This window comes from Pseudopipra pipra, chromosome 6, assembly GCF_036250125.1.
Source record: "Pseudopipra pipra isolate bDixPip1 chromosome 6, bDixPip1.hap1, whole genome shotgun sequence".
Lineage (NCBI taxonomy): Eukaryota > Metazoa > Chordata > Aves > Passeriformes > Pipridae > Pseudopipra > Pseudopipra pipra.
In genome coordinates, this window is record NC_087554.1 from 1,657,751 (window position 1) to 1,675,567 (window position 17,817).

At 41.2% G+C, this 17,817-nt stretch overlaps 1 protein-coding gene across 5 annotated transcripts in view; it reads right to left on the reverse strand.

Annotated features, from left to right (window-relative positions):
• Positions 1-436: 436 nt before the first annotated feature.
• Positions 437-17,817, reverse strand: part of BDNF (brain derived neurotrophic factor) — a 40,875-nt gene continuing 23,494 nt past the window's right edge. For all 5 annotated transcript variants that reach the window (XM_064656977.1, XM_064656975.1, XM_064656976.1 and 2 more), the window contains exon 2: positions 437-4,446. In XM_064656977.1, coding sequence (XP_064513047.1) covers positions 3,685-4,446 — 762 coding nt within the window. In that variant the 3' untranslated portion in view covers positions 437-3,684. The remainder of the gene's footprint in view (positions 4,447-17,817) is intronic.

Genomic DNA, 17,817 nt, shown 5'->3' on the forward strand with positions numbered 1-17,817 from the left:
TTTTACACCTGAATAAAATCATATATATGTCATTAATGGGTTTTTACTTCATGATGTCTTCTGTGCTAGAATTAAATGGAAATACATTATTCTGTGAGTATTCCCACCTTTTATGGGAAGTAAATTCTTGCCACCCCTCCCCTCCCAATGCTAACTGTCCAGCTATGAAACAGGGGGCTATCTGCCCTCCAAGTGAGATTTTATTGCTAAAATAGAGTAAAAATTGTTTTAAAACAAAGAACACACATCTTTATAGTAAAACTCAAGTTTGTTTTACAATTAGAGAAAAGAGTCACATGGTCCCCCAAAACCCCCCGAGTTTTATATATATATATTTCGAAAATATATTTAAAAACATAAAAAACTCTAGTTAAACATATATTATGTTAATCAGTACACTTAAATATAGCTTAATTATATTTACAATATGACGCGGTTGCTTTTAAATTTTAATGCCAATTTCAGTATTTTCCCAAAAAACCATAAAATTATATAAATATACAATAAATATTTATGTTACACAAAATGAATAATAGAGAACAAGGCCACAGACATTAACTTACAGTTGCAAGAGTCTTTAACACAGCACTAGGCCTGCTGACATGCATGATATACTTTTGTCACGTACAGACCACAGCAAGAGTTTAATTAAGTAATATGAAAGAAAACCAACCCCTCCCCTCTCCGTCTCTGTTTTAACTAAAACTGCTCAGCCTGTGATCACGGATGGGTCAGGTCAGGCAGGACAGAGCCATGGGACTGCAGCTTCATTGCCATCTTCACCTGATGTCAATAGGTACAGCATTGGCATGTTACGGGGAATATCACTCTGGATGTAGTTACAGGACACAGTTCTCGAGGTTCCCAGCTCCATCCTTTAGTCCCCCCCACCTACATGGGCTGTCCTTTACCCCTCTGTACTCACCATCCCACTGCCCTAGTTCTGCCACACCAGCACCACCCTCACTGTGCCAGGTGAGGATTTCTGAGCGTAGGATACAGCCATAATTAACTTTGGGAAACGAGGAACTTTATTTCTAGCATGATTGATGCATTAACACTTCTCTTTTGGAAATCCAGTTTATCTAAATTGGGAATTATTTTATTCCTGTATCTGAATTAGATTACTGTCACATCCTAGCTATCTTTTTATTTCCAATCTAGATGAGTGATCTGATTGTTACTCACACACCAGCATCATCCTGTCCTCCCTATAATCAACCCACCCTTGTTTTGAGAGGAGCCACCATTATACTTCTGTGCTGCAGTTTTAAGCAGCTCCTGAGCCACTCTGGGTTCACTAAATGCAAATTATAATACACACACAGGTACTGGCCACAGGGGAATGAAAGGGTCTAGTGGAAGGTGTACCTGCCTATGATCTAGACGATCTTTAAGGTCCTTTCCAACTCAAAACATTCTTTGATTCTACGATTTAATTTGCACAAAGAACACCTGAGTTGAAGTTTTGAGACATTTCAATAAGTTTGGTTTGTGTTTGTTTTTTTTTTTTTTCCATTTCTGATTTCTGTGTGGGAACCTGAGTATCAGCAATGGATGGGGAAGGCTGAAGTCTGACGTTCAAGTGGGTCACACAACCCTCTCTTCTGACTCACAGTCCAGCAGGCACATGACCAATGCAAAAGGCAGCACTTTGACAGAGTTACCCTCAGGAAGAGGCTGCCCTTCTACCCCCAGTAGAAAAAAAAATTACTGATTTGAAGGTGCCTGTTAGCTTCCAGCGTGGGTTTCTACCAGTAATGACATAAATTCAGTGCTAAATATGCTCTTCAAAGAGCATATGGGGGGGGCAATCATATTTCAGTAAACTTTGCCTGGTCCAGGTTTTAATTAATGCAGATTCTGCAGCATTCAGGAGCAGAGATATATTTTGCAGCACATTCCTCTTTGTTCAGCTATTTTTCTTCATCTACAGGAATTACAAATACAGCATCAGCCTTCAGTGAGCTCACTAAGGAGCTATTTCTGCTCTCAGCCCACAGTAGTCAGTGCAAGAGCTCAGCACAGCTCTCAGCCTCACAACCTTCTCAGCAATACTTCTGTCAGGATAGTGAGAGGGGGACCGTAGAGCTAAACATGTCTCTCAGAACCTAAGCAAGTTAATCCAACTCCTCCAGCACTTGCCCTTCACTTACTTCGAGAATATTTTTTTAACGACAGTATTTGTTTCACAAACTAATGCTGACGGCAGAGGCTGAGCCACACAAACTCAAAGGTAATTGCTTTCTGCCAGAGGCAGGGCTCCTTCCTGCCTCATTCCCCAGCTCGTTCCCTGGGCTCCTACAGGCAGAGATACCACCAGAGTTTGCCCACCAGCTTTACAGGCCTGGGCTGCTGGCATGCTGTGGATGGAGGGTGAGGGCATCCATGTACAGGGCCAAGCTCTCGCTCTCTCACGGAATGCACAGGACCAGCAGTGACTGCAAGTGGGACGGCCTCACTCAACCCAAATCACTGTTATTTGTCCCCAAACTGGCTGAGCTATTAAGTCCCATAACCAACTTGATTTCAGATCCACCATCATATTCCTAGACTCTTTTTCTAGTGCTTCACCAAGACATTTGATCCAAGCACAGTCTTTTATTACATGAAAATCATTGCTCTCAACACTCTATAGAATATTCTCTATATGATAAGCTCCAGTCCTATGGTAACTGAAATACTTTAAAGATCACAACCAGTGTCCCTCCAGAGGGAGGAAAGGGGAAAGAAAAAATACCAAACACAAACAAACATAGTATAAGCAAATGCAGGTCTCAAAAGACTGCAAATTAAAAAAAAAGAACAAAAAACAACAAAAAAACAAACAAACAAACAACAAAAAAACCCCACCAAGAAAGCGTGTTACCATACAATTAAATAAGTGCTGTCTTTAAGCCTGAAGTTCAACAATGTGAAGTGGAACATCACCATTCTTTTTCAGTTGCCTCTTTTTATTATTTTTTGTCAGTAGTTGGATTGCTATTGCAAACACCTTCACAACATACAAAAAACAAATTTGTTTTTAATCCAGAATAAGGTAATGATTTTTTTTTTTTCCTTTTTAAATCTGATGGGAGTTCAAAAGTAAAAGAGAAACAGTAAAACTATGACAACAGCACCTTGACATTGTTTTAATTCCAACGCTATCAGAAGTTAGAAGCAGTAAACATATATACTAACAGGAATAAAGATACTTACTGTCTAAAATGTAAACAGAATGTTTTGGTTCAATTTATTTTTCTGAAAGAGGACAGTTTATCATTAATTCACAATTGAAGCAGCATGCAATTTTATTTTTTTTTTTAATTTTTATATTTTCAATTCTTGGCAACGGCGACAAACCACAATGTTATCGAGGAATGTAATGCAGACTTTTTCTTTTGCTTGATTTTCTTTTTTTTTTTGGTTGGTTTTTTTTTTGGGTGCTTTTTTTTTTTTTGTCTTTTTTTTTTTTTTTGGTTGTTTTTTTTTTTCCTTTTTTTTAACTTGTGCGCAAATGACTTTTTGTTCCCCTTCAGGTCATGGATATGTTCAATAAATAGATTGTGTAACCACTGTACTGTATAAACTTCCATCATACATGCAGTCCATAAAATTATTTTTTACCGAATAATTTACCCTGTTATGTATATATACAAATAGATAATTTTGTCTCAATATAATCTATACAACACGAACCCACTATCTTCCCCTTTTAATGGTTAATGTACATACACAAGAAGTGTCTATCCTTATGAAGCGCCAGCCAACTCTCTTTTTATTATCCATGGTGAGAGCTCTCACGTAAGACTGGGTAGTTCGGCACTGGGAGTTCCAGTGCCTCTTGTCTATGCCCCTGCAGCCCTCCTTTGTGTACCCCTTAGGGTTGCATTTGGTCTCATAGAAGTATTGCTTCAGTTGGCCTTTGGGTACTGGGACTTTTTCCAGGACTGTGACGGTGGCCCCGGACATGTCCACTGCAGTCTTTTTCTCTGCTGCTGTCACCCACTCACTCGTGCTGTCACACACACTCAGTTCCCCACGGCGAGCTGGGTCAGAGTGGCGCCGGACCCTCATGGACATGTTTGCAGCATCCAAGTAGTTTTTGTACTCCTCAAGCAGAAAGAGCAGTGGGGGTTCCAAAGGCACTTGACTGCTTAGCATGACTCGGGATGTGTACAAGTCTGCATCCTTGTTCTCCTCACTGGGCTGGATGTCCTGGTCCTCATCTAGAAGCTCCTCTATGACATGTTCAAAAGTGTCTGCCAGCGATGTCAGTCCTCTCGAACCAGCACTGGGCCCATTTAGGCTCTCAAGAGTCCCGTGGGTCCGAAGACCTGGGTAAGCCAAGCTGCCTTGTCCTCTTAGACTAGCTTCTTTCATCGGGGCAGCTTTCATGCAACTGAAGTATGAGATAACCATAGTAAGGAAAAGGATGGTCATCACTCTTCTCACTTGGTGGAACTGTTAAAAACAAGAAAAACAAATTAACTTACAAGGCTTGGAGTAATAAAAATTCACCTAAGTTGTCACAAGACTTTACGCACTTTCTACAGAGATCTGCTGCGTGCAGCTGCAACTTGTTACCAGAGATAAAGCATACTCTTGTAGAAGAGTGTGCCTTCATTTACAGTTTCAGATAAAGCATATGCTGCACTTAGGCAACACTGATCCCAGCAAGTCAGAGTTCTCATGTGCCGAAGTCTCTCTGTAGTAAGTATCAGATTAGATATTATGCAGACTCCTTATTTATTGACTGATTACACCTATTTCAAGTAACAGCAAAAGTAGAACTGCTACTTAGCAATGCAGCATTTCAGCAATAAAAGACAGCTTCACAATCATGAAAGGCAAGACTTCCATTTCAAGTGCAAATGTAAATATTTGATTTTTAAGATCTCTCTATGGCAAAAATAGTTCATCGTTGTATCCACAAAAAACCTGAACAGCACCAGGATAAGTTACATTTGTATTTTGAAAGCAACCTTCAGAACACAGGAAGAAACTATAAAATTCTGAGGTCTCAGCAGGTCAATTCCTCATTTAAATGTAGTAGGTATATACACATACATATAGAACAAGAAAAGGGCCCAGAACAGTACAGTAAATTTGAGCTCCACAGACAGCTTGCATCATGTGAACGGCACAGAAAGGCCCTGCTGGATTCCAGGGCTGGTAAGAGCTCTCCCGAAGTGACAGGAGCAGAATCACTGTTTCCCAGAGCCTCACACTGGCTGTTTTCAAGTGGGCAAAGCATTTATTTAAACCTAGCTAGAGCCCAGAGCCCATCATGAACTCCAGCCCAACCAGCCCTACTGCCATACCGAAGGACAGTTTGCCTGTTTCTCTCACATTCTGCCCCAAGGTCTGGCGTGTGCCATGGGCTGTGCTTTGATGTTTATGTGTACGCTTGTCTCTGTCCCCATTGAGAGGGGGGTAGCACCAGAAAGGAGTGCTGGTGAAGAAACTCTTCACCAGGCTTGGAGTCAGCACAACTCACTTCTATCAGCACTCCCAACAGCTTGGAGCTTGTATGACTGCTTCTTCCCAAGAGCTTTGCTGAGTCTCCATACGAGATCAGAGCAGAAACTGTTTCCTCCTCAAGAGCAGAGGAGGAAAGTACTGTTACAAGAACCCCCCAAATCCTGTAGTGACAGAGAGCTATACTTTCTGTCTGATCCCAAGTGCTACTAAAACATCCATCACATCCAGTTGTTATTTTTCCGCCTTCTGATCCCTGTTCTCACCAGTCCTGCTTGCTAGAAAGCAATGGCATTGTTCACATTTTTGAAGAAGCAGCTAATGCTTGTTTCAGAGCTTTTGAAGTTCATTCGGAAGTACCTCATACTTGGCAGTAAATGCTGTTTCTGTTTGCCAACAGGGTGCTGTGTAAAAAGACTTACTTTATCTCCTGCAAATATGCTGTGGGAAACTAGTACTCTTAAGACTTGAACATGGAAAGACAATTTATCATAAAACATACAAATAAAATAAAATGTGTACTAGAAAGGAAATGCCCAAAATATGGGTCTTAAAGTTTACTTAATGAAGGCAGGGTGGAAAGCGTTTGGGTTTGTGTCCATGCCCTCCTCACCCCTAGCCCCTCCCTGAACAAGATTTTGGCCAAGAATACTCTTTACCTCAGTGCAACTCTTGCTTCATCCCTCCATCTCTCTTCCTCTTTAAAAGTGTTGTTGTGCCATAGATTTATTAAGATTAAACAAACCTGACATCTGTGACTCACAGGAACATAGTGTTTGCTCTAACCATGCAGAACATTAATATTTTGCAGATTTTTTCGTCCTAGGATTTTTAAAACATTCTACAGGGAGTGTCAGCTTTCTTTCTCAAAGGGGAGAGAAATACTACAGAGGTGATTTACAAAACAAGGAAAAAGATTGTTAGTCTTCCTTTATCAAACAAGGAGAGACAACTCTTGCAGTCTTGAAAAGGGGTGGCTCAGCTAGCATACAAATACAGAGCCAGCGGGACAAAAAACAATATTCATACTACATCTTTGGAGAGTTATTTTCTATAAGACCTAAAAGGAAAAGAACCCCAAACACCCACATCACACTTTGTGACCACCAGAGCAGTGAACAGAACACAGATCTTCTGGCTCCTATTCAAGTTCCTGTTATTTTTATTAAAGCAGTGCCCAGAGATCCCAGCCAATTCTTGACTCTGGAGGACAGAGTCTGTCTGAGCACGTAGTACCCCAAGGGACCTTCCAGTGCAAAAGAGAGAGGGCACAACACAAGAGGCACCAAGACAAGCAGAGAACAAGGAGAAGCTTGCACCCACCAGGTAAGCACACCAGCTGGAGGCTGATCAGCTGCTTTTCAAGTGAGTTGGGTGAACAAAGGAGAGAAGGATCCCTGGACCAGGCCATGTCCTTCACCACTGTCACTGGGCTGTTTACTTCTCATGGATGTGAAGTGAACAGAATAGTGGCTGTGCAGCTTCACTCACAGGGACACTTCTCTTACAAGGAAAACAGAGGACAGAGGTGTGGATTGACTTTGATAAGCCCTCAGAATTGTCCACCAATGGCTGGGTTGGTCACCATATACAACAGTATTTTATATACCACATTAAATTAATTCTTCCTTAATCAGTTTTGCCTTCCATTTAGCAAGGACACTGCTGCCACATTTGATCTATTTACATCCCATCCAATGACATACAACTACCACTATTAATTATCTGGGGTGGCACAAAATTGTGTACAACTAGACTTTGAAAACCAACAACTTTTAGACAGCCATTACCCACATAGTATACTGATAATACATAAGAAAACACGTCTGCTTAAAAGCCATTCCTCTTCCTCCCATTTATAACAGCAGAAGACTATGTCAAAGTAAGCTTTAGCAGCACAGACACATGGAATATTGCCAGCAAGCGATCACAGATCAAACATCTTTTTCTTTGTAAATGAGTCCCAGACTAAGCTGAACTCTGCAAGCAGGATGTGAAAAGATTCTTCTCTCTATCTTGACAGTGACTTGAGCAATATACACAGTCCCTGTCTTTGGCAGCAAAATTATATGAAGTGATTTAATACATGGAAATAATATTTTATCACCTGGGAAATATCTTCATCTTAGAAGCCATAGCAATTTGTATTAGCAGTTGCTCAAAAATCTACTAGTTTAACATGGTATAGCAAAATAAGGTATCTCACTTCACAATCTTTCAGCTATTGTTGAACTGACATCTGAATGCATGGTTCATCTCTTTCTTAGTGAGGCAGGACTAATATCCCAATGTAGCACCAATAAGGTCACTGGAAACACTTTGGATGGTAGCTTCCAGTCCTTTTCCTCTGTTCCCCAACTATCAAACCTTCATTATATTACAAAGATTAAAGATACTCCCTATCCTGTTACAGTAAGTGCCTTGTAAACCCCAAACACTAACATATTATATACATTTTTCCGATTATGAGCCAGTTACCCTGTCTGGAAGTAGAATTGTGCTGGGAACATGGGAGAAAACTGTATTTTCCTGTTTTCCCAGCATGTTACTACCGAGCAAGGTACAGAATATTCTCCAACACGAGGCCTTGCCTGGAGATGCCCAGCATTTCTGTGTACACCTGTGCCTGAGGATACCCTGGCAGACCCAGTACCTATTTCCCATGGAGGCTCACCAGTGCTGAGCAACCTGGCTGTTAATGCATGTTCTGAGGGCATAAATACAGCTGAATGCCAGACAAGGAGAGTAGCCACGACCACTTTTAGTAAGCCGTGCAGCCAGAAAAATACAATGTTAAAATCACTGATGACACAGCGTGAGTCTGCAGTCCCACAGCACGCTCACCGCCTCCCTTCTCAGCCGTAGGAGGTTCAGGTCTCTACTCCACACCTTCTAGGACAAACAAGTGAAGACTGCAACCCCTTTGCACTCCTGTTCAGCCACATCTTTGGGCATAAAAGATCGAAGACTTCTCTAGGAGAGGAAATCTTGGTCCAACTGCTGTCCCACAGACTGTTGTATACACCCACTAACTTGTATAACACAGATATAAACCAGCCTCCTTGAGAGCAAGCCTGAAACTACTCCCTCAGGACGCACGAGATCTCTGTCAGGAATCACATTTGAGACTGGCTTCCCAAATGCCATCCATTCTTATGGCTGCAAGAGCATCCTTCCTGCTTTCATGCAGCATAGCAAAGCTGTAGCAATGAAAAGAGGTCACCCACCACGGACCAGATCTCAGGAAGACGTGACCTAGTTTGTACTTCAATAAAGTCCATACAATTACAGCTAGAATAAGGGCACATAATTGTGGCAGTCATCTCCACTAATGGGAAGGAGGCTCATTAAATGAAGGTCATGTCAATTATCTACAGCTAGTTTACATACACACTCAGTTACCTTGCTGTACTATTTATTTCAGTATTTGTATTTAATGAGGATTCACCAGTTAATTGTTTTATTTCATTATTTTTAGTTATTTTAAGCAGGAATCTAGCAGCTTAACAGGTTGTATTTCCAGCAGAGAGACCTGAGGAACAGCTGTGAACATGCACTTGCTTTTCTGCATCCTGATATGTGCCATGGAAGTTGAAATAACTTTCAGTAGTGAATAGATTCATAATGCTTTAATCTCCAGAAAGGAGTGTGTTGAGGAAGATAAAATTAGCAGCAAGATGACATTCATTTTCTGCCTTGCCATTTTCTAAGATCTTTACACAAAAGTTCAATTTACTAAATACTACTGAATGCCACAGGCATGAGTTTCTGCTTTACGCATCATTACCAGAGTGTGTGAACAGATATCAAAATGGGATGCATGTCAGCACATGATTTGCAAAGACTAAATGTACAGAGAACAAATACTATTAACCTTTATCACATGCATAACTAGATGTCTGACACACTCTGGTTATCCTTGAGGCCACTTATGCAGCAAACTGTATAATTATTTTTTATTACTGCAAATCAAGCGCCCACCCCCCAATACATACACATGCACACCCACATCCAATTTGTATTCTTGTAAATTGGTGCTTCATGTCAGGAAGAAGAAACCTATTTTATTTTTATTCTCATGTTGGTTTTCCCTGAGGTAATAACATCTACTTAGCCATAATGCCAGAGATGGCAGAGACTAAGAAGCATTTTGAAGTCCAAGATAAACAGCAAGCAAATTTACAAGTAGTGTTAACTTTAACTACAACTTTTAACATGAGAAATTTGCTTTCATCTTATGTTGCTAAATTTTGCCTGTGGTACAGCTTCTGAGAGCAAAGATACTCCAGCAATGCCTACACTGGCTCTAGAGAAGCATGCATCTGTTTAAAGCACTGCAAGGATAGTTCCAAGGTGGGGTTCCAAGGTTTTATCAGACTCTCTCCACAAAGCATACAAAAATCACAACCTCTCCTGAAAACCAGAAGCGGGAAAGAATCCAGAGAAAATAATGGCAAAATCATAATGCCATGACATCACAGTCCTGATCTTTCACAGAGCTGTGCATCAGAGTTTCCTACAAACTTTCATCATACCTTTCCGGACACTCAAACAGCAAAGTACACACTCGCTTCAAAGCTCCAATTAAGGTGCTTTAATGGGCACAGAGCAGACAGTCTCCTCATTTACAAACATGCTTATACTTAAATTGGCTAAGTGCAGGACTACAGGGAGTTCCCAGCAGGATCTCTGTCGGACAGATCTCGGACCCATTCTGCCCATACCAGGAAACAGGCGGGATGAGTTTTGGCAGCATGTGCAAGTGAAGGAATGGCAGGCCAGACTCACAGATAGTGTCACAGCTTCCAGAGAGACAACATCCACAGAAGAGTTGTGCACTATTTTAATAGTTTGACAATGGGAACTGATTGTTGAACCCATGACACACATACTGCCTTTCCAGCTGTTTGTACAGCATCCCACTCCTGGGGCACTCAAACTGCATGGGGAGCTGTGATTCCAATTGTAAACAGAGAAAGTCACCTCCCAAAGGGTACTTGTGTGCATGCCACCTTTCATATCAATCACAATGTGCTTCATCAAAATGTTTTTTTGCCAACATTTCATGTTGAAATCCCAAGGTATGCGGTGTAAGTCCTCCTCAAACAAAAGCAGGTTTATTTCTGCCCACCAGAGTATCATGGGTAGAGTATCATGCTGCACTTCTCTCGCTGTGTCACAAATACTGTACAGTAGGGACAATACTTCCAAGTCTAAAACCTATGCATTAGCAAGTTCCAATTTCAAAACTGACTTCAGGCTCAGAAAACTGCATTAATCTTTTTAGATTATATGTCAAGGTTCATATGTTCATGCCATTACTGTCGTCATTCAGAAGTAACATTTATGCAATCTCTGTGAAAGGGAAGTTCACCTACAGAACAGGCTACCTAACCACCCCCCCAAACATGAAAAACAACCACAAAAACAATCCATGAAATAATTACTCAATGCCAAGATACCACCTAGTTCCTCCATGGGAGCAGGTAATTACAGTTCTCTGAAATCATTTGCTTCAAAAGCCACTAGAGCTGCACGGAATGTTAATTCAACCTGTGTGCAGAAGAACGTTAAGGCAGAACCTCAGACCTTTGAGCAGCATCTGTGGTTTGTCTTCCATTTCACAATGGTTCTTTGGTATGAAACACTGTGCTGAATCATCACAGGACTTGGCAGCTATTCTGCCAAGTACACACATGAAGCTCCCACTGAAGTCAAGGATAATTGGCACCCAAGAGCAGGAACAGAATGGATCATGTTGCGTGCGCTCTAGTGCGAGTTGGATCCCTTGTACTGTGACATGTGTCCAGCAGCCCTGGAACAACCTAGAAGCTGCTGTACCAGTTGAGCTTGGATCTTACAGAGTGCTATAAACTAGTGAACAGCATGTAAAGCATCCCACGCACGCACCAGTTCTGCTGCAAGTGGCAAGCTTCCTAGGACCTATAGAACATTATGCACTCGACAGGAACGTAAGCGAAGCTCTGCCAAGGCAAATCCATTGTTAAAAAGCATAACCATCAGACGAAGCAGTTACCCGTGGTTTGGGCAGGCAGTGCTTTCCCCAGGGTAGGGGGAGGAGAGCAAGGGCTATACCCTTGCAAGACTCCTACCTCTGCTGAGACCCCGACTGTGTGTGGCACTGCTGTAAGAGAATGCCTTGCTTTTAGCCATAGTCAGTACTTGAAATGAAGCAGACCAGTATGTTGTGATGTGCATGAACCAGAAACTGGAAATGCCTGTTGTCAGAGCCCTGACAGGTATTAACAATATGCCTGCATTTGCCAGTGGTGTTATCAGTCATCTTTTGGCTGTCCGCCCTTGTGTGCAGATTTCTCTAGACACATGCTCAGTCCAGTTATTAGCACAGCATCTCCACGGAAATATTTTCCATAGACAGCTCAAGGGATAAAAGCTCACACTGAGGGACCAAAGCAGTTTCTGGGACCATTCAAGTTCAAAGTTACATGGCAGCAGAACCAGAGCAGGAGTAGAAACCTGTAAGTTCGCAAAGTCACCTCAGTCTCCATTAATGGAATAATGAGGACTTCATATTGAATAAGGATACACTCATTAGGAATCTAACCCACTTCACAGCCAGCCCCACACGTGCCTTGCTGTGGCAACAGCTTTCTCTTCAGAGATAACACTGTTGGAAAACTATGTCAATATGTTAACATAACTGTATTGAAAACACTTTGGCAAGAAGTGCTCTTTCACCACTGATATTCTACTACGACAGTGCAGCTCACCACAGATTTGAAAGCATTATAGTTTTCAGCTTTTTTTTCCTCCCACCTCTGAAGTGGTTTCATGTTGAAACAAGACTTCTGCAATTGCTATGCCTGGTACTCTATCCCTAACCTAATTTAAAAATTTGGAGCTACCTTCAATTGGATTCAATAGAGGGATACACAGGGTCATGTTGTATAACCAGCATGCCAATAGCTGAGACTCACCCAAATAAGCTCCCCCCCTCCTCCATTCTTAGGCAAACACTTACAGACTTACAACACTGTATTTTTGCTTTCATTTCACAAGCTCCACAAAGGGAAAGGGTTTGGAATTACTAGAAGGGGTGAGAAGGTACATCTGGCAAAGATTCAAGTGTTTGAAAACAAGCTTCATCAGTTGTACTGCTCAAAGTACAAACATTCAATGGAACACACAGGAAAAAAAACCTGCAGCCTTGCAGGAAAAATTAATTTATCAAACTCCTGCCTTCTCCCAGTTGTATAATGGCATAAATTCTTTCACAGGGGAGCGTTACACTGTGCTTTCTGTGAATTACACAGACCATGGGTTCTTCTCCTCCTCAATTAAAAATGAAGTCACCTTGGTTCATGACTTTTCATACTTGCCTCCAGATATAACTATAGACTGTGGCATCACGGGGAATTATTTCCACAAAACCACTGATGTTCCTTGAAGCAGTAAGTTCCAGTGGACCTAATCCTGGTGGACACAGTCACTACTTGGTATAAATCCATAGTGTTCCATTCATAGATTTATACCAGTTGTAAAGGCAGCCCAGTATTTATGTGGTCTGCAAACCACCACATAAACATGGAGTCACCACCTAAACTAGAGCTAACAGCTGTATCCAAACAAAATGTGACAGGTTTCAGCAGAATAGCTTCCTCGCGCTCAGGACTCCTGAGGGATACAGGCATATTTGGTAATAATTACACTTTAAAGAGGAAGAAAAAAAGCTTTTTAGGCGTGCAGACTAGCTCCTCCCTTCCCCCACTGCTTTAAGCACACAAATAGCCCAGACATGCCTATAAAGAGAAGTATGCAAAATCCAGCCCAATACCACCTAAGGTTCCTCACTTGGGTGTCCTGTTTCACTCACATCCCCCCCACTGAAGAAAGTGGCTTTGCTGCCAGCAAAGTCCTCACTGTAAGAGCCCTTAAGCTCCAAAGGGTAGGTTTGTATATGAGATTTCAGTCATTAAATAAACAGTTCTCTAAAAAACTTCAATACCTGTCCCTTCACGTAAGCAGATTCTACTACCCTGCAGGGAAGGAGGGCTTCTCTTCAAGTAGCTGGGGGTGGGGGAGGAAAGAGAAAGTTAAAGCAAGAAACATTAAATTACCCAATTAGTCTGTTGGATACACCTAAGTGTTCTCCCTCTCCCAAGTATCTCCACAACATAACAGACTACCTAGAAGTCACCATCCTATTCAAAATCAAAAGCAGAGCTGTCATGCCAGAGATCATTAGTAGCTATAGAGACAAAAAAAAGTTGCAAAAGCAGAGAAATCTTGTGCTTTTACTACTGCGACTCTCCAGCTGTACAACATTTCTTGGAGAACACGCTATCAAAGCCCCCAAAGTGCTTTGCAAACATTGAATCTCAACACACTTAAGTGAGGAGGAACCACATCAGAAACCTTGTTTTCCTTCTGGGTAGCCTGAAGCCCACAAATATGCTTAAACATCTTACCCCAGACTGCATAGCAAGTTGCTCCTGAACCAGAGGAGAGCAGAGAGCCCCTGGCCCCAGTCCCTCACCTCAGCCACTACACAAAGCTGTCTTTACCACATATATCATCCACATACTTTGCAAATCTCTCTATGGTAACGTAGATGTCTAACACAGAAAGAGGCTGATTAAAACCTTAGGGGTATTATTTGGAATACATATGCTAGCTCACTTCCATCTGTGTCGTTAATTAGTTCCTGACTGTAGGTTAAATGTAGGGCATGTTGTCACGAGCCTAAGGTGGGGTGGCAGGAACTCCTGCTATTGCCATATGGCTTTTTGTTTCTTCTTTCATTCTTCAGCTTTCAGCCTCCTGCTTCCAGTTTGTGGGCTCAACCATCACATAACAAAGAACAACAAGAAAAACAAAACTATTGTTAAAACATTAATATTCTTCACCATTAAAACCTCTACGAAGTTTGATTGAAATGCGACACAAGTATCTATCTCATCCAAAGGCTTTTACCTGCAGCAAACTTGCTATGAAATTCAGGAAAGACCTATTCCCATGGAGAAGTACCACTGCACAAGTAGGGATTTACCAGCCCTATAAACACAAACCAGGCAGCTTTCTAGGGACCAAGGGTCAGCCTTAAGTTGGACAAAATGAGAATAGCAAGGCTATGCCTACTTGTAATATGGATGTCCAGCACTTCCAGGGGATGAAGCCAGTGTAGCAGCACCATCACCAACAATAAAAAGGAAAAAAAAAAAAAAAAAAGGGTTCCAGTCATCTTGTTTTCCAATGCATCTCCACAGATCCATCTTTTCTGTTAAAATACCAGTGGCTCAGGACCATCCTCAACAAAGCTATGCCTGAACGCGAGTAATTACAAGATATGCAGAGTATCAGCAGTTCCCCCACAGCCATTTTCTAGTGAGCACAACTTGAATATTAACAGGTCTGGTGGTGCTTTGCGACTGAAGACTTGCTCCAAAGTGTTTAATTCAAAGTAGACATGGAAGTTATTTATTGTGTTTTCTGGCTCTCACTGCATACCTGTCCTTCCATTAGCTAAAGGCAGGGGAAATGATTTATAGTATTTCCAAGCATAAGGGTCTATAATTTTCATAACAGTTACAAGAATCAGAGCAAGGAAAAAAATACAACAATATCCATGTTGAACAAAACAGGTTAAGAATCCAGTCATATGACTTCATGCTTGAGGCTTATGGAATTCAAGATGTTGCCTCTAGGTTTGTCAGTCTCAAAGGCAGAGACTTTTTTGGAGGCTTAGACCTCTACCCAGTTTCTTCTTAAACATTATTTCTGCCTTTTTTTTTTTTTTTTAATGGAGGCGTGTGGAATTGACTCACATCCTTTTGCAACATCCTTGCTCACTGGTGACATTCCTCCTACTTTTGCAGTTTCAATGGCAGAAAAGTTTTGCACAGGGGGCAGCAGAAATATATCATCGGTGCAAAACTGGAAGAGGAGAGGACTTAAAATGAGTCTTTCATGGAAGGCAGCTTTATTCTTTGTTTTAAACTCACATGCCAATCATTAGCTTTTAAGGGGAAAACTCATTTTCAGAGATTCTTTTGCAAGTCATTACACAAAATATACATTTCTGTGAGAAGATGTAAAGGTGCACCTGCATATTCTCTCTTTGTACCATTTCATTGGCAGCAATTTGCCAACACCACACCAGTAAGTACCCTGCTGCTGCAATGACATGTGAAACATCCTTCTTTGCCCCCTGTAGAATAAAAGCAATCCTTCTTCACCTGTGGGACATAAGCTGCCAACAAGAACAAAAAATTCATTACACTGACATAACGTATAATATTTATATTTGAAAAAGCAAAAATGGAGAACTTCACACGTGTTTATTTCTAGTTTTGGTTCAACCAATTATAAAGATAAAGGATGGTCATGATATTCAGCAGAACATTCATACTTCACCACAGTTTCCTGGCATGGATTCTGGTTAGGTCATCCTTGCCAGCTTGAACTTGTCAGTGACTTTGCTTCCCCCTTGGACTCACACTGGCTTTTAGTACAAATTCTATCAAATAGCATTTCTCTCTTGGCATTTACGGCTCAGTCAAACTGGATTATCAACTCAGAAGGAATGTAAATAGCAAGTGAAGATCCAAGTCTTAATGGAGGCAGCCAGCAGGCACAATTACCTAGAAATACTGCAAAACAAGTCCCGTCGCTCATCCCAACAGTGTCCATACACCTCTGTGTGCAGTGACAACTGGGACTGAGGGGGGGTGACTGGTTTACTTACTAATTCAGCCTTTGAATAAAGTTTAGGTTTAATTTCTTTTCTGCTCAGTGTATCAAGTACTGAACACTCAACAAGAACGTCACGGTCAGTGTAAAGATGGATAAACTAAACCATATGGATACTCAGTGTTGCACCAAGCTTAGAAAGTAAATGGCATAAGGGACTAAGGAATCCAGAGATCACAACCTTTAATTCCTTGATCTAGACAAAACTGCATTTCTCCAGAAGCTGTTATGTTTAAAGAAAGCAGTGTTTCAATCACATTAGATAAGGCACAAGATTAAGCTTAACTCACTTTTGAAAGATATGTACTACAGGATTCTGGGGTGAATCTTTTGCTGAATTAGAAAAGAATATATAACAGCATTTTGCTCAAGATTTTGCTTAGTTCAACTTTTTTCCAGGCTCCTCCTCTACGCTACATGTATGTAAAGCCTACTTGTAGCTCAGTGCACATAAAGGAAAGGCTGAGGTTGATGTGGAACTCTGAGAGCCAAGAGCTGTCTTTCAAACTCTAGACTGGTACAACAGCTCTCATGCACTCTGATAAGTTATAAACAGTTTGCAGTTGCCTCCTGACTTGTGGCAAATATCCCTGTATCACAGCTCCTCAGTTTCCCACAGGAGAACTCTATTCCCTAGGAAGTTATGCATTAAGATCTTATCCCATTATACTTTATGCTGACAGACTTCAAGTATCTTAAGAAATTAAAAAATCCATCACATGGAAAGTTATATAGTACATGCAATCATGCAGTGGCTTGTCAACTCCAGGTTTGGTTAAACTGAGGTTTAGTTGCTTTGGTTTTCTTATTCCACTGGGCATTTGATAGCCAAGGGTTAGCAGTTATTATAAAAGCCCCCAAATCATACTGTGTCTCTAAGAGTCAAACAACTAATTGCACATGTGACTGTGAGTTCAGTGGGTAAAACAGATGCATTGTTTCTCTCTGTAAGCAGTTATTCACAAATTAAATACGGAACAGCACCCTCTCAAATGCAGAGGAAGAACCTGCTATAGCAGGTTGATGTACAGAACAAAAATCAGAAGCTGCGAGCTCAAAAGAACCAAAGAGCAGATACGAGTGCATTCCATGTTGTTAGATTTGAGGGAGCAACAAATACCTGTGCATTCAACTTAACTTTGATACTTTTAAATGGAGAAAAGTATGAATCTACTGAAACCAACCTAAAGGCTGCTGACTCAATACATTGGGAAAAATCAGGATGCTTTTCTAGTCCCCCAAATATCTATTAAAGGACAGCTCCTGACAAGTAGACTTCAACAATGGGATGGGGAACAAACCTACCTTCAATCCAACTCAAATCCTTCAGGGACTAGTTCTACATTGCATTTTATTTGTGCAACCTTTAGACAGGCTATAAAGTCTCACCAACAGCTGTACCAAACCAGTATAAATTTGACTTGCAAATACTTTCTTACTGAAAGTGATGCTTCTTGTTTACCTATTCAAGCCAGATAGAGAAGACTGTATAAAACTTAATTACCTAAATTGCTAGAACAGGATTTGCAGGTAACACCTCAGTTGCAGACCTAAAAAAAGCCCGCACTATTACACTAAATTTATACTGAGGAGTTAGGATTGGGATTAACTCATTTTAATGGT